The 22,599-nt window shown below is 35.0% G+C and overlaps 3 protein-coding genes across 3 annotated transcripts; 2 read left to right on the top strand and 1 right to left on the bottom strand.

The window, feature by feature from the left end:
* Positions 1 to 151: 151 nt before the first annotated feature.
* EV154DRAFT_430505 (uncharacterized protein) lies at positions 152 to 346 on the bottom strand (the record flags this gene model as incomplete). Its single annotated transcript, XM_051596543.1, has 1 exon — positions 152 to 346. The coding sequence occupies one exon, from the start codon at positions 344 to 346 to the stop codon at positions 152 to 154; it is 195 nt and encodes a 64-aa protein (XP_051451907.1).
* A 13,995-nt stretch (positions 347 to 14,341) lies between these two features.
* EV154DRAFT_486997 (uncharacterized protein) lies at positions 14,342 to 15,806 on the top strand (the record flags this gene model as incomplete). The annotated part of the gene is made up of 4 exons (XM_051598920.1): positions 14,342 to 14,428; positions 14,904 to 15,088; positions 15,259 to 15,615; positions 15,695 to 15,806. The coding sequence occupies 4 exons, from the start codon at positions 14,342 to 14,344 to the stop codon at positions 15,804 to 15,806; spliced, it is 741 nt and encodes a 246-aa protein (XP_051451906.1).
* A 4,612-nt stretch (positions 15,807 to 20,418) lies between these two features.
* Positions 20,419 to 20,673, top strand: EV154DRAFT_430504 (uncharacterized protein; the record flags this gene model as incomplete). The annotated part of the gene is made up of 1 exon (XM_051596542.1): positions 20,419 to 20,673. One exon carries the CDS (start codon positions 20,419 to 20,421, stop codon positions 20,671 to 20,673), a length of 255 nt encoding a protein of 84 aa, XP_051451905.1.
* Between the last annotated feature and the right edge of the window lie 1,926 nt (positions 20,674 to 22,599).

Raw genomic sequence — 22,599 nt, 5'->3', positions numbered from 1 at the left:
GATTAGCCCTTGATCCTTTGCTTAAGGCTAGTTCCGCCTGACGAACGTTGTCTCCACGAAAAAACAGTACATGTGCAATCACAAAAACATTTTTTTGAAGTTCGGCATCATACATCACTATTCCTTTTTCCAACTCGAGTAAATCTTCTGTCTAAGGCTTAACCATTTCCATTGCGGTGACTTTGTGATTACTGGTACACAAGAAATGATTTTCGTACTTGTTGCTCTCCTCAAGATCGAACGCAGCAATGTTCATCACCCAGCTGTCGAAACAGTTCCATTTTTTAGATCTATTGCTGCTAGTATCGTCCGAAAACAAAGAAATAGGAACTACCCGAACTGTCATTTGTCGATTCGAACTGACATATGGTACTCGCTCACGAAACTTAAGGCCTTCAGTCATCATGACAAAATGGCGAGGAATCAGTTGATTGAAAGATGTATATATCACTTCACCATTATTGTCAATTATTTTGGAGCATAATCGAGGATGGCATTGTTCATGAAGCTGCAAAACCGTCATACAAAAAAGTATATCTGTTACGGGAATGTTGGATCCAGTTGAATCAATAGCTGCTGACTGGACATTATCTGTAAAATCGATGGGAAAAACGTTGACAAAGAGGCCATCGTTCACTGTCAGAAGTTTAGCGATAATATATAGCTGTTGTTGGCGTTGTCGTTGATTTGGGCGGGTACTGACTACATCACCAATCCAAAAATCCGTATCAGCATTTGTGTATTCTTTAGCTACCATTGGCGACTGGAAATGTTTATTATCTTTCCATTTCCGTCCTTGATTCAAATGATAACGCTGGTTTGAAGTGAAATCTGGCAACGATTTAAAAAGTTTAGTTTTTTGCTGATTAGCCATAACCAAACGCAAATGATTCGAGGGCTTTATGAAAAATAATTCCACAGACCGGTCATCTCCCTTTGGAATAGTAGCCTTATCAACTTCAAGACGAGGGAATTTTCTTCTGGTGTCATGGCTTTTGCAAATACGATCATCCTTTGGTATGTTGCGCAGAGGATTAAATCCTTCTGGTCTTGGCTGAATCAAATCCCTTTCTTGATGGGATATTGTAATCAATTCGCGCAGCAAATGCATGGTCTTCTTTATTAATCGGATGGATGTTCTGTCTTGTGAACCCTTAAAGAACATCAAGATCTTCATTTCCATTTCATTTTTAAAAGGATAAAAAGGATTAGAGCTAAAGACAGATGTACTTTGATAGGTATTAGGTCCTTCAACTTCATCATTGCCTGACTCAGAAAGAGACTCATCATCAGATTCAAACGGATAGGCAAGGTTAGCACCGTCATCCTCTTCCGAGCTATCAAAATAATCATTGGCATCGGCGGTTTCAGTGGTTTCATCTACTGGATTATGGTATCGTTTGCAGGAGTACTATCAATGATGTTTTGGTAAGTATATGTATTTTTTGAAGTCTTTTTTGTTTTTATAGTAATTCTTACTCAACATGTGCGTTACTTGCACGCCCATGGATGATTCTTTGATGACGGTTAAAGTTAGTATTGGTTGCGAGATTTATGTTACAACTTGTGCAGAAAGTATCATCATTGTGAATAGAGAATACGTTGAAAGACATTGCTTTGCGTTGTGAGTATAATTGAAATTATGAAGTTTGGCAAAACATTTTCACTGCCTTCATTTATAGATTTGGTCTCATGCAGTGTAACAAAATGCTGATGCTTTTAAATTACATTTTTCTTTTTTTTTTCTTCTTTCTCTCTTCTTTCTTTCTTTTTAATCAAAAATATGATTAACTTGCGTTTTGGTTTTAAGAAGCCATCGTCTTAAGGTAATTAATACACATATTATAAGAACCTCGTTAACAGTTCATTAATCAACAGGAAATTGAATGCAAGTATTGCTTTGTGTACTGTGGGTAATATACACGCGTTTTTGTTAATCCTTATTTTCTGTGCATTTATTAACATATTATATCTTCTCCAAAGCTGCTTTTCACTCTTGGCGTTCTGAAACCTAGTAAGGTATGACATTTCCATCTTTTTCATATCATTTTTTCTTTATAAAATGATTTTTTTTAGTGTATTGTTCCCTCTGTTTCTCCCTCTCTTAAAATTACAAGGTACGCGTGTTTAGGATAATACCAATACTACCTTTATGTTCTCTAACATGCTTTTTACAATAGTATCTTCCTCTTTCATATTTTGGTATTTGCTTTTATCGCGTTACGACTGGGCATCCCCATCCAAAGCAACCGTTTTTTATGATTATTTGTATACATTTGTATCCAATAAAATTTTATTATTTTGATGCTACGTAATCGCTTTTATATCGTTTTTTGACCCCCAATGAAGACCCCCAATAGACCCCCAATAGACCCCAATAGACCCCCAATAGACCCCCAATAGACCCCCAAAGAGCACCCCCAAAGACCCCCCAGCTCACTTCCCCCCATTCCCAAAACGGTTCGAAATCATTCACCGATGTTTACAAATAAACCTGCAAAAAAATCCTCTGGGTGTGTAAGTAGGAGTCACTTGAAATTAACTTGCTACTTCCATATTTTTTTGGATGGAAAATGGGAAAACGTGCTTAAATACTAGCGAGTACGGAGGAAGTTATTAAAAATATCACCAATTGGTATGGTTGATACTTTTTTGCCAACAACCAGTACTGATAAATAATTTTAATAGTTTTAGCATCATAAAAGAAATGTCTCCACTTCACATGGGGTAAACATCAACGGAATTGACACCGTATGTACCTTCACAATTTTTTAAATACATAAAAAACTCGACAATATAAACAAATAATACTTTCTCGGACACTTCTAAAGGACTGACCCAGTTTAGACAGCTTAAGAAGAACACTGTAGGTTCATGGAACAAGTATGAGAACAAAACACCAATTAATCGCCACCAGCCAAAAGATACCTTAATAAAAGTATAATTTACTTAAAGGGAAAAATAGTTTTCAGAAGTCGAAAAACATTTTTAAAGAGGTAGGAATAGTTTTAATAAAATGCCAATAGCCTGGGCTGTCTAATTACATTGTTAAAAAAGTCTCTACCATAAGGGAGGTAAGACACGACACAGTCAGACATAGAAGCCAAAAAATAGTTGGGTCAACTACGCTAAACTTTTGACGGACACAGTAATAAGCCTTTTTATAATAATGCTAGCTTTAAATAGAGTATCTATCTACCAAACATTACGGACAGAAAACAATTATTGATCAGAAAACCAGAGAAATTAGCAAAAATGTCGATGTTACAGAATACCTATTAATTATACCATATGCTTAAACAAGTAGTACTTGTAACAGTTTCATAATTGACTAGCTCGTGTTGAAACAAAATATGAACACGAAACAGTCATTGTTTATGAAGTAAGTCTAAAATTGTTATATTAATAATTAAAAATCGCGTACAAATATTTGATTAACGACATCAAGTGAGAGCGGAATATCTGTGACGGTGGTAGTACTTGGTAGGGCAGCTTTAATTAAAATATAGAAATGAATCAGCAATGACACAAAGTGAGCAATAAATTTACTAAAAACACGAATAGTCAGTAGTTGCTGGAATTTTTTAACAAAGCAGCAAATTTTGGCAGATTTAAATACTTCTGTCCTTTTCCAAAGACTCTGTCAAATACATACCAGATAGGCAGAACATGAACTGACACAGTAATCAACGAAATACGCTATAAAATAAATAAAAAAGGACACATAAACAAAAACAGAAAAATATTTCTCAGAAATTGAAAAAAATTTCAAAGACTTGGGAAAATATTTTTTAGGTCTAGAATAATTATCTTTGAGCGTAAAATCTATTAAAAGAAGAGTAGAAAGGACGATAGTTTGTTTATATGTCAACTAGTGGTAATAAATGGCTAAATTGTAGCGATTTGTTACGAATTCGCTCATAAGTATATTGTAGTGACGTACAATATAAGCTCTAATAAGAAATCATCAAAAGAACAAGGCGATTATTTATACGTCAAACATTATCTTAGAGTGTATTTATAGAATGACCGCGCGTAAGAAGGTAATAACTTCTAAAGCATGAATAATGACAGGACTCTTTGTAACCATTTCCGAAAATATTTTAACCAAACAAAAAGATCTTCGGATCATGTTTTGATACAATAGTTGCAGTAACGATGGACAGGAAACCAAAAACTTCTGACAGTTTATTTAAAACTTCTTAGTAGGTTGCTAGTGATATAAAATTTTTTCAGTGTCTCGCCCGTGTTTGTGCCAAGTAAAAGAAAAATTGATCAATGACTGAGAAAAAAGTACCGACATGTCAAAAAAAAAACCAAACAATAGGTAACAATAGGTAAGTAATGACCATTTGCACAAAAACCAGAATAGAAGGCAGATTGAAATACTTTCAGATTACGTTAAAAACTACGTACACCGCGAGCAAAATCAGTAGTTAATGAAATGAATCCTTATTGAACTAAATGTGTCCTTGAATAAGTAAAAAATGAAAATATCACAAGATATTGTTTTTAAGACAGATTTAAATGACCACAAAAACAGAAGTAATTAAAACAACATCTTATGCACTTCTCGCAAGAGTTTGAAAACAGGAAACTAAAGTGTGGTATCAATCAGAAAGAGATTGCCAGAAGGAAAATATTTTATGGAAAGACAGAAAAGTCTTTCTTAGAAGTTGAAAAGTACTTAAAATGCTTATAAAAACATCGTAATAATGTAACTAAGCTGAAAAAAGTCACCCCAAGCTGTTTAAGCAACTACAAAAAAGTCCATCACCAAAAATGATCAAGTGAAGGACAAAATAATAAAGTAGGAACTATAAGGTCGGAGATTGTTGTGTAAAATATAACAAACGATATGTGACCACATAATTAAATGTCTGTTTAATCGATCTAGCACATAAGAGGGCGACGTCCTAGAAAATATAGTAAGGATTAAACAACATTAAACAAAGTACCAAACGTACGAAGCCAATATAGGAATTGGTGGAAGATACATATTCTATCAAAGGATCTTGTTCATCAACGGTTTTTGAAATAATTTCAGCGTAGGCCAGAGAAGTATTCCACCAAGTACAACGAGTTTACAATCATCATACAATCGTCATAAAGTCTATATGGAGTAATTACAGAGAACGAGATAAGGTTTTTATCGGCCGTATAAATGAAATGAGACATGCTGAAGAAGATCTGGTATTTCCAAGCGTCTTTTTGTGTGGGATTTATTGTTATTCCATCAATATTCTCAAAGAATAGACATATTGATTAAAGAGACGAAAATGGTCTAAAATAAGTTTGTTACGACCACATCCGAAAATGAAGGAGAAGCCGAATGGATTTAGATTACGATGGAGAGTATATCAACTACACGTAATGTAAGAAAAACACCAATTGACGCATTGTGGGACTAAAAACTTTATTGAAAGCAAGAAAAAAAAGATAATATCATAAAATAATAGTTTCTTAGTGACGTTTATATGATGGGACCTTGATAAATCGCTCTCCCATGACATGCTATTAATCTTCATAACTGTTAAGAACCAACCGTCTAAACATGGCGCACTGGCAGAAAGAAAGGCAAACAAAAATAAATCTTTTACATAAATACAGTATATACAAAAAAAATATATTAAAAGTCTGAATGAATTTATAACGTCATGGGAGCAGTGCAGATATATTCAGAATCGTCTACAATATGTAAACAAAAGGCCAGATAGGTCTTGTTATCAAATAATTCATACAAAAATGATGAAGTCATAAAATTTTATCAAGCCTAAAAGATTGTACAGGTCACATTTAAGGAGAAATGTCATGCTACATATCATACATAGTTATGGATTTTAAAGAAAAACCCATATACGTTACTTGGAATGAAAATGGACAAGGACCAAAAAAAAAAAAAAAAAAAACCAGCAGAATATTGAGAGCAACATAAAATCTAAAAGCGTCAAGAGGCAAATACAATAACGTACCCAGGTTGATTAAGGTGACAAGAGACCCTTGTATTCAAGAAAAAGGTAATTACCAAGACGACAGACAATTCAATTTACCAAGTAACTAAGACAACAAGATATCTAAGGCGACGAGATATCTTGGGCAACAATATCAGGAAGATAATATGATATCTATGACAGCAAGACATACGGGATAACAGTATCTCCAAGACGTCAATGTTACTAAGGTAACGAAATAACCAAGGCAATAATGTGTCTAAGGCAACGAAATCGTTCAGACAACATGATATCCACGACAACGAGAAATATAAGACAACCAGATAAATTAGACAGCCAGATATCCAAGGCAACGACAAATCTAAGCGAATATTATATCTAAGACAAAAGATACCTAAGGCAACGGATATCTACGACAATGGATAACTACGACGACGGATATCTACGATAACTTATATGTAACGCAACGAGGTAAATAGAACAACAAGATATCCATGACAAGAACATCAATTAAAAGACAACAAGATATTCGAGATAACATGAGACTTAAGACAACAAGACAATAGTGTTTCCATGACAAAAAGTATCTTGAACAACCAAACAAGTATGGAAACTAAATAACTATGATAACAACATTTCTAAGAGAATGGGATATCTAAGACGAGATGATTTCTAAAATGACAATATACCTTAGAATACCTGTAACTCACACAAAATAATACCTTAGACAAACAAATTTTTATGACAACAAAATCCCTATGACAACATGTTATGGAGACAACCAAATAGCTAAGACGACAAGTAGATCGCCAAGACAACAGGAATGGGGGAGAACAAGATATGCAAGACAACCATGTATGTAAGACAACTAGATTACCACGGTACCAAGTTATTTATGACAACCAGTTACAAAGACAACCAGTTAACTAGGACAATCAGGTACGTAGCAAAACAAGATATATATGACAACACGATAGTCTAGAAAAGAAGATATCTATGACAACTGCATATGTAAGGTAACATGATATATAAGGTCACAACATATCCAGGACATCATGATATCTAAGACAACAAGATCTCCTAGACAACCAGCTAACTATGACTACCAGATAATTATGACTAGGAGACAAATATAACAACTAGATAACTATAACAACTCAATATGTATCAGAACTAGACAACTATGACTAATGATCTCAATATGACAACACAGATCACTATGAATACAAAGATAACCATGACTAGCAGATATCTATAACAAGATACAACTATGTCAGCGAGTTAAGTATGTTGAATACATAACCATGTCAACTAGAAACCTATGACAACTAAATACCTATGACAACAGGATAAATATGCCAACTAGATTTCTATGCCAACAAAAAGAATAACTGCGACAATTAGATCATTAAGACAAATACAACACTTTGAAGATCAGTTATCACCATGACTATGATTCATCATAACGACCGATATTGAACACTATGACTATGATTATTCAATAAGACAACGAACATAAACTAGACAACCATCCAGATATAGACAACTATTATCTAATAGACAACTATCCTCACCAAGACAACAATGTAGCCGTTGACAACCATATTGCCTACGACAACAATATTGCCTACGACAACGATGTTGCCGTTGACAACCATATTGCCTACGACAACAATATTGCCTACGACAACGATGTTGCCTACGACAACAATATTGCCTACGACAACGATGTTGCCTACGACAACTCTGTTGCCTACGACAACCATGTTGCCCTCGACAACACTGTTGCCTACGACAACCATGTTGCCCTCGACAACACTGTTGCCTACGACAACCATGTTGCCTACGACAAGGGGAGTAAGAGGATATAGATAAGAAGGGAGATAATAAAGAGTATAAGTTAATTAGGGTATTAGGCGAAAATTGGGGGTTGGGGTTGAAGGGTTCTAGGGTGTGTGACACAGGACGGAGCTCCATTTGAGAAAAAACACAAAATCCTGACTGCTATTTGCTCAATATTAATTCAGCTGCACAAAATCCTGACTGCTATATGCTCAATCTGAAACATGCATAGTGCAGACAGCACCCTGTTACCAAGGTTCGGTTGTAGAAAGCCAGTTTTCAAGATGAATAAGCCTACGCATGCAAGATTTCTCCCAACAATCAGGTACCAATTCATTTCATAACCCAAAAAGTCAGACATCCAAAAGTCAATCACCCAAAGGTCAAGAAATTGAATTCCGGTTCCTGAATATTTAATTACCGCTCATGTAGTACCATTTTAGGACCATTTGGGCTTAAAAATTCAATTCCCGCTCATGTAGTACCATTTTAGGACCATTTGGGCTTAAAAATTCAATTCCCGCTCACGTAGTACCATTTTATGACCTAATGGCCATAAAAATTCAATTCCCGACCACGTAGTACCATTTTAGGACCATTTGGGCGGAAAAATTCAATTCCCGCTCACGTAGTACCATTTTGTGACCTAATGGCCATAAAAATTAAATCCCCGACTCTGTGGTACCACTGTGTGACCTATAGATCGAGATAATTCGATTCCCGGCGATGTCGTACCACTGTGTGATTTAGACATGGAGCAAATTGAATTCCGGACGATGTAATACCATGCCATAATTTTACCATGAACAGAAAAATATTAAATTGACATAATTGACATGTTGCCGAAAATCCTGCTAGTAGACACACACTACTGTATGTCATCGAGATAGTAATGTACAACCTCCTAACAGCCTACCTAAGAAAGCCCAGTCGTAGCTGTTATTATTCCTGTTGCTGGTATACTCCATTGATTGTCCCCAAAATGTGCAAGATGTCACCCAGTTACACCTACACCTAGATGGTTATTATATTATATGAGCCACGTGAATATCATGTGATCTCACGTGAATATCATGTGACCTCAACTGATTATGATGAGACCATAACAATGGCAAATAATACCACTTTTGCAGATCTATTATTTCGAATCTTGTACGTGTCTCTAGTTAATTTCAGAATAAAAGCTCAAGAACTGGTCTCTAGCAGAAAGAAACAAAGTGAATACACGCTAAAATGACTTGTACATGGACAAAAAAGTCCAATACTATTTTCTGCGACAGTTTCAAGGTTCCCACACTTTACGCATCGATTAACAGACACTAAGCGCGTGTCCCCAGTTAATTTCAGATTGAAAACGTATGAAATGGGCTCAAGCCGAAAGAAATAAGATCAATACTTGGTGAAATGAATGGTAAAATTAGAATATCGTGAAATATACTTTCCGGGTGCACTTTATAACAACCTTACCTTTAAAAGTCTGTTTGGCTTGGTCTTTTAAGTATTCTCAGTTAATTTAAAGTGGAAAAGTCAAAAAATGAGCTCTAGCCGAAAAGAATAAGGTGGAAGGTCGAAGTTGGAACAATAGGTCGAAGTTGGAACAATGTAGGAAATGTTTCTTTGAAAAATAGAATGCAACTTGACATTTCTACACCACATGCATACAGGAGAATAACACGTCCGTGCACGAGTACAGCACCTTGGTACTCATTCAAAACAAGTGAATAACACGGCAGCGCATGTTTAAGACACAAAAATCACGTGTATAACGCGTCCGTTTAGCTCGATAAAGCATTCCACGCCTGTACATAAAAAAGCAAGGTATGTCACGTGAAAGTCACGTGTATTTATAGTAATAGGCGTGTGTTGTACTACCCTGCTGACGCGAAACTCCGCCAGAATTATAGCTTAGGGGGGAGAGCGTCGGTCTTTAAAAGCGGGGTTTAGGGGTTCGACCCCGGCCGGCTTCACTTTTTTGCACTTTTGACATGGTAGCTTTTAAGCGTGATCTTCCCTACCAGTGTATTCCTGAGACTGAGGCGATTCTCCCACATTTTTTTGCTAAAGATTTAATAAGAAAAATATTTCGGAATATTTAATTTCCGATTACTAGTCATAGTCGGTCAGTGACACTCAACTTTTATGTAGAACTCGAGTCGGTGGAGTTGATCAACGCAAGGGAATTATTTTTTTATGCTATTATTCGTTATTAAGAAGGATTATACGCGTAAAACCAAAGTTTTACAAGTGCAGGGGCCTAGCATAGGCTATGGATGCACGATCATTGCCCACCTATTTGGCTATGAAAGGTAACTTTGCTGCTAATTGTACGCCACTCTATGTACAAAGCCCAAAGTTCATTTAAACCAGATTGGGTTAACACTAAGGCTCAATAAAGGACATAATAATGAAAGGGGGCTGTCCCTGTATGAATTCTCTTTCATTTACTTGTTGAACTCTTATCTTGATCGGTAAAATGTTAAAGAACACTTTTACGAGTCTAATTTTGAAAGTTACAGAATCATTTTTCCGAAGGCCATATTATAGTCTACAGCAGAGTCTTATTAGGATCTAAAAGAGTGGTCTACCACCCGAAAAGAAATAAAATGTCTCTCGCATCCAAACACGTCTGTATCGCGATAGAACACGACTACAACACGTCCACACGCGTGTTACATGTTCATACAGGTACAAACAAACGCGTAACATGTCAAAATACGTTTAAATGACATCAAAGTACGTGTAGAACGCGTCTGCACATGTCGGCAACACGAAAAATAGCGTGTAAATAAACCAGCAAGGCGTGTCGTGTTATAATAATGTAGTTTTAGGTACCACTGCGCTTTTCCTATACTAGAATTAATTTTTTTTATATCTCCTGTTCTTTTAATGTAACATTTAACCCTTGTTGAGGGATAAGGTTAAGCGGACACATGGATAGTTGGGTAAGAGAGTGAGAATAAGGGACATTGAGACAAGGGATGGGAAGAGACAAGATTTAGGGATAGGGTTATGCAGACACAAAGTGAAGTGAGAAGATAAGTGACAGAGAGAAGGGTAAGGTAGGTGTAAGAGTAAGGAGATAGTCAAGGGAGGGCAGAGACAAGATTTAGGGATAGGGTTTCGTGGACACAGTATTTGTAAGTAGAGAGAGTGAGAAGAAGGGGTAAAAGAGGGGTAAGAAGGAAGAAGAAGGAAAGGGGAGTATCAGTAGAGAAGTTTTAGGGATAGGTGTTGGGTTTACAGTTTATTTCAGGGTAAGTGACGGTGTGGGAAGTGATAAATGAGTGAAAGTAGAGTAGTAGAGTAAGTATTGAGCGAAGGAAGGATAAGCAGAGAGTTTTAGGGATAGGGTTTCACTGAGACATGAGTAAGTGATAAGGGAAGATGTATGAGTGTGAAGTAGAGAGATAAGAGCAAGGGAGTGAGAGAGGAAAGACTTAGGGATAGGGTTTCATTGACACGAGATAAGTGAGTAGACGGACTAAGGGACAGGGTTTCTTTGACACGAGATGAGTAAGTAAGAGTGGATTGGGTGTGGAAGAGTGGGAAGAGTAAGGGATAGGGTTATACGGACACAATATAAGTGAGTAAGAGGATAGAATTAGGGATAGGGTTTCTTTGACAGGAGATAAGTGAGAAAGGGAGGAAAGACTTAGGGATAGGGTTCTACAGACAAGAGATAAGTGAGTAAGTAGGGAAGACTCAGGGATAGGATTATACATACACAATAAGTGTAAGTAAGGGGCAGTTAGGATTAGGGGTTGCGTTTGATGAGGAGTAAGTGACAGAGGGGTAAATAAGAGTGAAGTAAGAGTGATTGACAACAGAAAGAGTAGCTACATGAACTACAAGAGATAAGACACAGTAAGAGATGCGCTACATGAACTACAACACGTAGAGAGTGAGTGAGGTAGAGGTTAAGTGACAAGAGAGTGAAAAAATAAAAAAATTCTAAGATGACTGGACTAAGTTGAAATGAGGTGAAGATAGTAACCCTGACGAAACATAGAAAAGAATCTCTAAAAATAGCGAAAAATCGTGCAATTTCAAAAATGTATGACATGCCCCACCTTTGATTGGCAGAAGGCAAGTTACACAGGTTTAAAGTTAAAATTCATGATTTTAAGCAGGGAGTCAATTTTTATTTCACTATTAAAAACAATTTTAGAATAAAAACAAAAAATCCGGCTCCGTTACGCTCTGCGCCTAAAACACCGCTATCGAACGGTACTACTTTCAACTCCGTCCGACAGGATTTGATTGGATAAAGCTGCACTGAAAATGGACAATTTTTACGAAATAATTTAAACTCCGCTTTTTCTTTTTTTGGGACTTTTGAACAAAATTAATTTTTTTTAAAAAATTGACTTTTTTGGAGATTCCTGTGCGATGATTGGCTGGATAACGGCAGGCATGAAAAGTACTAGTTTAGGATTGTTTCTAGACGTACTTTAGGTAAATTGTACTATATTCTAGTCTATTTTCATGATGAAATCGCAAAGTATTGTTCTATATAATCGTTTCTTGCTTTTTTGGTCTAGACTTATTTTCAAGGTAGGATTCATTCACCTGGCGGACCTCTAGCATAATTATAAACGACAGCCCGGTATTATTACAGACTGTAAATTCGTTATTTTAGTTCCAGTATGGAGGCCAATATATCTTTGGCAAATTATAATCTTGTAGAAATTAAAAAATATGGGCCCTGCTACTGTTTATGTATAAAAAATAAGTAGAAATATGTAGTTTAGTTGCTTTTAGAAAAGCAAAGCCCTTCTGTATTACAAATTTTAGCAAATGTCAAGCAGAAAAAACTGTCGTCAATCGGCTTAATAAACCCTAGCGTATCCTTGTATCATTGGCATGATGATAAAATTAGTTTAGACGAGTTGTTTATCAAGTTAATAGAATAAATTACGAAATACGAAGTGATTGTATGTATGATATATATTAAAACTGGGAAATACCTGGAATTAATGTAGGACTAACCAGCTCTTCTTTGACAGGAAATGGGAAGACATAGTCGAATATTAACGAAGTAAGGATCAAGACATTAAAAAAAAAAATAATACTTAAGGTCGTAACTGTTTGTGAACAACCAGTACTGATAAACAATTGGAATAGGTGTAGAATGATAAAGGAACTTCTACACTGCATATGGTTTAGACGAAACAAGAATTTAGGCAGTTTCGAAACTACCAATTGATAAAGACATAAAAAAAACCAACAATAAAGACAAATAATACTCTCTGAAACTTTTAAAAGATTAACGCAATCCATATCGGTTTAAGAATACCTTCTACGTTGATGATGCAAGTACTAGAACAAAATACCAAGCATACGTCCTAACCCAAAAGATATTTGGAAAAAAGCATCTTTTAAACAAAATGCAAAAAAATATTTTTCAAAAGTCCAAAAAAATTTACAGCGACATGGGAATACTTTTAATAGAATTCTAATCGTCTGCGCTCCGTACACAAATTGTTAAAAAAAGTCTATATCATAAAGCAGGTCAGATAAACAAACGTTAGATACCTAACCTAATGATACCTGGGCTAAATTCACAAAAGGTTGAATTGCCACAATAATTGGCCTTCATATAATAATTATAGAAACATATTTTGTAACCATTTACGAAATGTTATGAACGAGGAACAATAATTGACTAGATAACCCGAGTCTTGGGCAAAGAAAATTTCAAGTTGTAGAGTAAATGTTATTTATGCCACAAGTCTAAACTGCTAGTATTCGTAACGGTTTTAGCATAGATCAACTCTGTTAAAAACATGATATGAACTCCCAACAGTCATTGATGAGAAAACAATTCTTCAATTGTTCGACTACAACTTCAAAGTAAGTTACAATACTTTATTGAATAATTGCTGTAAATTGGGGAATACCTGCAACAGTCGCCTTGATTACTAGTGCAAATGTGAGCAAAATATTGCAAACACTTAACAAAATAACGAACAAGTAGCGATGATGGTATTAAAAGGAACAACAATTGGAAGGCCTTGTAATTTTTTATCACAGCGAAAAGTCTGCAATTATTTAAATAGTTTAAGCATAGTATAAAGAAATTGTAAAATACACACCAGATAAACAAATCCTGAATTCACTCATTATTGAAGAAGAAACAGTCTAAAATACTTAAAGAATTTAGAATATTGCCAGTTAATAAGTTTGACAGCTGTTTGTAATAGCCACCATTACATGTATAATTTACATAGTGTCTCCTGTATGACTCTCAAAAGTTTAAAAGAGCAATACTAAGAATTCGTTGCAAGCCGAAAGAATTTGGGAGAAAAGTACACATATGACAAAGAAAGAAAAACATTTTTCAGAAGTCGAAAAAAAATTTTAAAGACATTTGGATAGTGCTAATAGGTCTAGAATTGTTATCTGTAACTGTAGAAACTATTAAAAAAAGTCTAACGAGAAAAACAATCCGTATATCAGTAACGTATTGTTCATAAATGAGTAAAATGTAAAATTTTGTTACAGAGTCACTCAATACTAGTCAGTAGTAACCTACAGAGTGAGCGGTAATGACAAATGGTCTACACAACAAGGAGATTACTTTTACGCCAAACATTTACTTTGAATTTAGTTATAAAATGATCACGAGTGTGAAGGTTAAAACCCTCAAAATATGAAAAACAGCCGGACTCTATTCGTATCATTTCAGGTAACCTTTAAACCAAATTCGAAGGGCGTGTGGTCATTCTTTATAAAATAATTCGGATAAGTCTGATACGAAATACAGAACATCGAACAATCCAATTAAAATTCTACTAAATTACTGGTGAATACCATAAACACTTTAACGAATATGTAGCGCATATTTATACAAAGCACACGAAAGATTAATTAAACATCGAGGAATGTGAGGGTGAAATCTTAAAAAACCCATACAATAGGTATGACATGAGTCAATCCATAAAATAATTTTAAGAGTAAGAGAAGAACCTTTTTTTCAACGAAATAATTTGTTGGCTAGTCCAAATAATAAATTTATTCAAGGACATCTACATTATACTGCTCAAGTTAAGAATTCCGCAAGTGAAGGAAAATGACTTGATATAGAGACAACTGTTTATTATCTTCTAGCCTTCAATAAGCATTTGTTGTTACCTCAACCTAGTTTGGATCATCTTTGGAAAATATAGACTAGATACTGTACGAGTAGGAGTACCGCTGTCTCTTGTATCTATTCCGGATGGCAGGCATCGTTTATCAAAGGCCATTTTAATCGGTTTCGCTTGCAAAACTTTAGTTTTACGCGTATACGCCTTGTTAATAACGAATAATCGAATAAAGAAATAATCCCCTTGTATTGACCGACCCTACCGAGCAAGTTCCATAAAAAAAGTTCAAAGGTCACTGACCGACTTTGACTAATGATGGGTAATTAAATATTCCGAAATATTTTTCTAACAAAATCTTTAACAAAAAAATGTGGGAGAATCGCCTCAGCCTCAGGAATACGCTGGTGTGGAAGATCACGCTTAAAAGCAGCCGTGACAAAAGTGCAAAAAATGAAGCCGGCCGGGGTCGAACCCCTAAACCCCGCTTTTAAAGACCGACGCTCTTCCCCCTATGCTATAATTCTGGCGGAGTCTCGTTTCAGCAGTGTAGTACAAGACACGACTAGTATTTTTAATACACGTGACTTTCACGTGACATTCCGAGCTTTTCTATGTGCACGCCTAAAATGTGTTTTCAACCTAAACGGACGCCTTAAACACATGTTTTTAGGCCATAGAAATGCGCTTTTACCTGTTTCGCACTTGTTTAAATGCGTGACGAGATGTTGTGTCACGTAAGTACATGTTAAACTTGTTGGAAGGCGTGTTGGATCTCTGTATGGACGTTTTATCCTGTGTTATACCCTGATGTAGACGCAATGGAATGTTAAGGAAGCTTCATATCATTAGCAATGGTGTATTCATTCTTTCTGTTCTTGCAATACCTATTATGACTGCGCTACCTCCTCAGTATAGAGTAGATTGATTGACTAGGAGCTGTAATGAGTGAAAAATAAACTTGTAACGACACAGTAATCGACAAGACTTGAATGTTTTGACTAAAACGAACAGTCACAGTTAGTCGGAGTAACTTTAGCATTATACCAAGGCTGTTTCCATTACGCACGAGGTAAGCAGAATATATGTGGACAAAATAATGAAGGTAATACTTTATAAAATATCTTAAAAAGAACCACACTGCCAATTGAAACTTTGAAAGACGGTTTTGTACAACAGCAGATGCACGCCTAGTTAAAATAACATCTTCTGCATGAATCCTTAAAGTTTCAAAACAAAATATCAAGATTCCGTTCCAAGCCGAAAGAAATTGGAAAAAACGACACATAAGACAAAAACAAAAAAATAATTTTCGAAAGTCGAAAAAATTTTCTAAGGACATGGGAATACTTTTATTACGTTTAAAATTATTTTCTTTATGTCTACATTTTATTTAAAAAAGTCTAGCCCAAAAAATAAAATGTTTACAAATGAAATAAAGGTAATAACTGAGTAATATGCAAAGATTTATTATGGAGTAGCTCAAAATTAAATAGCTGCAACCTGTTAAGAAAGTGGTAACAGTTAATATGCTGGACTGGAAGACGATTACGTATACGCCCAACCATTTTCTGTTATTTGTTAATAACATGATCTCCGATTATGAGTCGACTTGTGTAAAGACCATTTTTAGAAGAGGATGCGAGTAGAATAATAGAGATAAAAGAGATTCTTTAAATAAAATAGAGGTGTAGTAAAGAAAGGTCTTTAGAGTTGCGAGTTAAGTGAGCACCACAGCTAGTTTAATCGGAAGCTGAACTGAAAATAAATGAGAATAAGTATAGCCTTATGTGCTTATAAAATAAAAGATACAATGATAATATATAATCAAGGGATCAATCAGAATGATAATAGAGCTGAATAATATATAAAACTAATAGGTCAAAGTATTGAAATATGAGTAAGATAATAGATGAGGATTTTTATTGAAAGAGAGGTCTTATGGATGCCTATTTATAGTGATGGATATATAATCCAGTCACTGAAATTAAAGAAATTAAATAAATTTATGAAGGAGAATGGGATAACTGCGCCTAGTAAGAGGTCACAGATCTATGGATAAGAAAAAGATGGAAAGAGGTAGTTTTGACAGGTGCAAGCCCGAAAAGGCGTTATGCACTTTGGTAGGTGATTAAAAGAGAAGATAAATTGAAAGTACGCTCGATTTGTCGCGTAACACCATAAAGCATGAAAAACGATTGAATTTGTTTTAGATTTAGCCAATTTTTAACTAAATAAGAGGACCTTATGAACATTTTGGTTAGTAGCTCGGATGAAGGCCAGCATAAAATATAAAGTATAAGAACATATCTTTAATGACTTGCTTAACAAACGAGGCGTAATACAAAGACTGTAAGTATTATTTAGCGCATCTATGTACAAAATGTAAGGAAGATTGATTAAAAAACGAGAAAGAAGTAGTCAAACTATTAAGAAAATACAACAGTCTATACGACATGACTATTTTCATGATAATAAGAAATGAAGGACTATAGTATAACTTAAGATAACAATAGACCTTACGTACACTACAACCAACATCAGCAGATGTAAATAGAAGCGGTATAGAATTAAGTACTTTGTATTATAACAAAAATGACTCAAAAGATCACCTTATCAGCAAATAACTATTGCTAAGTCATCTTGACACAATCCCAACAGGGCAGGTTAAATCAGCCGTATCGTCTAAGAGATTTCTCCAAGTTTGTGGACAAATGGCAAATAATTGGTCGCAAGCCGAAAAAAATAGTGCAGGGAGGATAATTAAAAAAAAATTGTAAGAAGTCGAAAAAAAGTTATAATGACTTGGGAATTACTTTAATAAGATGGGAATACAAGATTTAAGGTATGGCTACAGTTAAAAAAAGTCTACCTGAAGAAAACGGTTATAAAACAGAAAAAAAACATGAATTACTATGTCTAAAGACAGTTTTAGGCAATGGTATCTTAATAAATAAGTCTCCCATTTATTTGGAGGCGTGTAAGCTTACCATGAAGAGGATGTAGCAGAATAATGACCATAGCCGAAAGGAATAAGAAACAATAAAGACTTAAGATAAAAAAACAAAGAAAAATATCAAAAGTCCAAATAATTTTAGAACTTCTAACAAACACTGATAATGTCTTCAGCACGGTATGTAGTATTTACCTAAACAACAAAAAAAGGCTAGTTATACAAAAGTTTGAAAAGAATGACAAAGTCATATAAAGTTATAATGGGTAATAGTTTCAATGGTTCCCAACTAAAGCGATTATTGATGCTGCATACTGTACATAGCTATAAATAATATTCCAAGACTACTAAGATATTGTGGACAAGAAATAATTTAAGGCAACAGCGTTTCCAACAGTAGTAAAACCGCAAAAAGAAATAGTATGCGGCACGATATTGTAGTTTCCAATTCGACAAGAAAACCAAGGTACAAAGTAACTTAGACAACTAAGACGCGAATGAAACTAATAAGGCAGGACAACACTATATCATAGATACTAAAGAATCAAAACAACAAAAGCAACGAAGACAACACAATATGTAAGACCACATCGAACCCTGTATAACAAAAGACTATGACAACGACTAAATGAAGACAACAAAAATTGACTACACAATATAGTATCCAAGACATTGACATATTCAAAGCATCAAGGTATGTCACTCAACAAGACATATAAAACAACATTATATAAGACAACTAGGTAAGTATAACAACATGTTATCTAGGACAACCACATAAGTAGGACAACTACATCTCTAGGACAACAACCTTACTAAGACAGCATGATTTCTAGGACAACAAAATATGCCTTACAACAAGACATCCAAGACAATATGATATCCAAAAGGAAATGATCTCCAAGACAACAAGGTAAGTAAGACATGAAAATGACTTAGGCAAACATAGAAAAAATACAACAAGGTAACTATGACAATGAAGGAAGCGAGACATAACAGTATTAAATACACAATAATATCCAAGAGGACATTGTATCCAAGATACGCCGTAACTAAGACAACTACAAATTTTAGACAAACTGATGTGTTGGACAAAAAGATTGCTAATACAACAATATGTCTAAAATATCAATGTCACTAAGACAACAAAATCACTAGGACAACATCATATGTAAGGCAACAACATATATAAAACAACTAGTTGTCCAGTACAACCAAATATCCACTACGTCAATGTACCTAAGGTAACAATTTATCTAAGACGACAATGTGATTAAAGCGACAAAAATTCTAGGAAGACAAGGTAACCAAGACAACAGTATGACTAAGACACCATAATATGTAAGAAGACAACGCAGTTAAGACAAAAGCGTGAGTAAGGTAAAAGGGTACCTATGACAACAGGATAACTTTAACAAGTAGAAATATACGACAGCTAGATATATTGATCAGAAAGATATCTAAGGCAACCAAGTCCATGGCAACCGAGTATCTAAGGTAATAATCTATCTAGGGCAAACAAGTATCTAAGGTAAAAATATCAAAGCCAACCAGGTATCTAGGGTAAGTGTATCTAAGACAACCAGGTATCTAAGACGACAAGACAGCAAGATCTCTAGGACAACCAGATAGTCAAGACAACAGAGTATCTAGGACAACGAAACAAGTAGTAAAACTACATAACTATGGCAACAGGACATCTAAGACGACCCAATAGCAAAAATAACAATATACCTAAGAATACCAGTACCTGAGACAACCAGACAATCCGTACAAAAGATACCTAAGACAACGACATCACGAAGACAACATAAACACTAAGACAACGTAATCACTAAGACAATAAAATCACTAAGACAACAAAATCACTACTACGACGACGACATCACTAAGACAATAATGTATCTAGGACACCAAGATAACTAAGACACCAAGCAGGAATACCCTGTAAAATATCTATGACAACAAGATATCTAAGACATAAAAATATCCAAGACAACGATATATATATATAAGACAAAAGGATAACTAAAGCAACAGGATAACTAAGGCAACAGAATAACTAAGGCAACCAGATAACTATGACACCAGGGTATCCTAGACAGCAAGGTATCCAGGACAACAAGATATCTAAGAAATTAATGTGATTAAGACAACAGGGTAACTAAGACGACTGAATATATATATATATGACAACAATATGACTTATACCACCGGACATTCATGACAACGGATATCTATGACAACTAGATAACTGAGACGATCATATAACAATGACGAACACATAACAATGACAAATACAGCATTATGACAACCAGATAACTAACACAACCACCTAATCTAGACAGCGAAATAACTAAGACAACAAACAAAACAATATATTGCCAACCAACTATATAATGAACACTATGATTATATAATGATAACCATGACTATATAATGATCACCATGACTATATAAAGATCACTATAACTAAATAATGATAACTATGACTATATAATAGTTAATATGACTATATAAAGGTTACTATGACTATATAATGGTCACTATGAATATATAATGAAAACTATGACTATTAATGAACACCATGACTAATAATAATCACCACGACAACCCTATTGCCTACGACAACCCCGTTGCCTACGACAACCCCGTTACCTACGACAACCCCGTTGCCTACGACAACCCCGTTGCCTACGACAACCCCGTTGCCTACGACAACCCCGTTGCCTACGACAACCCCGTTGCCTACGACAACCCTGTTGCCTACGACAACCCTGTTGCCTACGACAACGCTGTTGCACTTGACAAGGGAGAGAAAAATAAAAGAAAGACAATATAAATTACATAGGGTTAGGGTTAGGGTTAGTATGTTGGTAGAAATCGTGACATTTTTTTTAGTTTCACTTTTCCGACGTAAAAAAATGCGCTGAACACGAAAATCATAACCCCGATCCGGAGACATTATTTCCCGATGAGACATCGCAGTTTAAAAATGTTTACTTATGATTTTGGCTGTAAAAATAAATATAATCGGTGTTAAAACAAGATAATACTAATTACTTTAAAAATCTGACCGGTCCAAAGATGCCGTTTTTAACGCTCTTTCGAATGGTACTATTTACAACGCTGAACAATGATTGGTTGTTGCTGTAGAGGACTTTGAATATTCGGGTTTTTACGCTATAGGCAATGTTCGATGCTGCGTTGAACAAAATAATTATAATCACATCAAAAATCTGACCGGTCAAAACTTGCGCCTGTTTTTGGTCTTTTTAATGGTACTAAATACAAAGCTCAATTATTACTGGCTGTTGCGCTAGAGGGGTTTGAATTGTGTTTATTTTTATGCAAAGCGGGTGTTTGATGATCCAAATTTAAAAAATATTTTGATAATTACTTTAAAAATCTGACCGGTCCAAAGATGCGGTTTTAAACGCTCTTTCGAATGGTACTAACTATAACATTGAACAACGATTGGTTGTTGCTGTAGAGGACTTTGAATATTTGGGTTTTTACGCTGTAGGTCAATATTCGATCATGCGTTAAACAAAATAATTATAATTGTGTCAGAAATCTGACCGGTCCAGACTTGCGCCTTTGTAAGGTCTTTATAATGGTACTAATTACAAAGCTCAACTATTACTGGCTGTTGCGCTAGAGGGGTTTGAATTGTGTACATTTTTTGCCAGGTGGGTTTTTGATTATCGGATTTTAAATAATATTTTTATAATTACTTTAGAAATCTGACCGGTCCAAAGTTGGGCCTTTTAAAGACCTTTCTAACGGTACTATTTTCAAAGCTGAAACATGATTGGTCGGTGAGGAAAAGCAGCTTTAAACAATAACTACGTGCACCACACCGCTTAAATTTGGCTTCACTGTATGTTTTTTCTTTGGCACTATTTTTTTTTCACTCTGGACATCTACGGGCACCCCATCTTGGGACATGTTGCTGGTTTTTCATCTAATGAAAGCCTTTTTGGAGTAAAATAATTTGTAGCCGAGGATTTGAAAATAGAAAGACAAAATTGACAAAATCTACCAAGTCCGGTACAGATGCGTAATTGGTTAAAACATGTGTCCTATAAACTGTAGCGCATCTATAGAAAGCAATTTTTAAGTTACGTGATCATATATTACGGCTAGCCGAACTTTTGAAAATGTTATGACAAGGTTAAACTTTTTCTAATGCAGGGACAGTTGCAGAACCAGTATTAAAAACATATTGTATGAGATTTAGCGCAACTTTTAAAAGTAGTTATCAAGTCATTAAGAAGACCACCAATATTTAAGGGACATAACGTTTTGTCAACAAACAATACTGATAAATAAGGATAAGGTTCTAGAATGATAAAGGGAGTCTCTCCACTGAATACCAAATTGGAGGCACCAGAATTGACGCGGTATCGAACAAAATCATTCTTAAAACGTATAAAAAACGATAGTATGACGAAATAAAAGTTTATCTGACAGTGTTAAAGAATTTCTACAATGTAGATAGTGTTTGAAACAACTTCTACGTTGGTGCAGCAGGTATGAGAACAGAATATCCAGACTTTGTCACCAAGCCTACGCCAAACTATTATTTGGTATTTGTTAATACGTTGATCATCGATTATGAATTTAAATGTGTAACGACTTTAAAACATGAATAACAATGGAAATCTTTTAAAAACATTATAGCACGACGTTTAACCAAATACAAAGACCTTGTGATCATTTTTTGTTAGTAGGTCGGATGATGTTCAACTAAGAACTACAAACT

Source organism: Mucor mucedo (genome assembly GCF_025094135.1).
Source record: "Mucor mucedo strain NRRL 3635 chromosome Unknown EV154scaffold_166, whole genome shotgun sequence".
Classification (NCBI taxonomy): domain Eukaryota; kingdom Fungi; phylum Mucoromycota; class Mucoromycetes; order Mucorales; family Mucoraceae; genus Mucor; species Mucor mucedo.
Note: the sequence above shows the minus strand (reverse complement) of the source record. Positions and strands in the feature narration are given on the sequence as shown.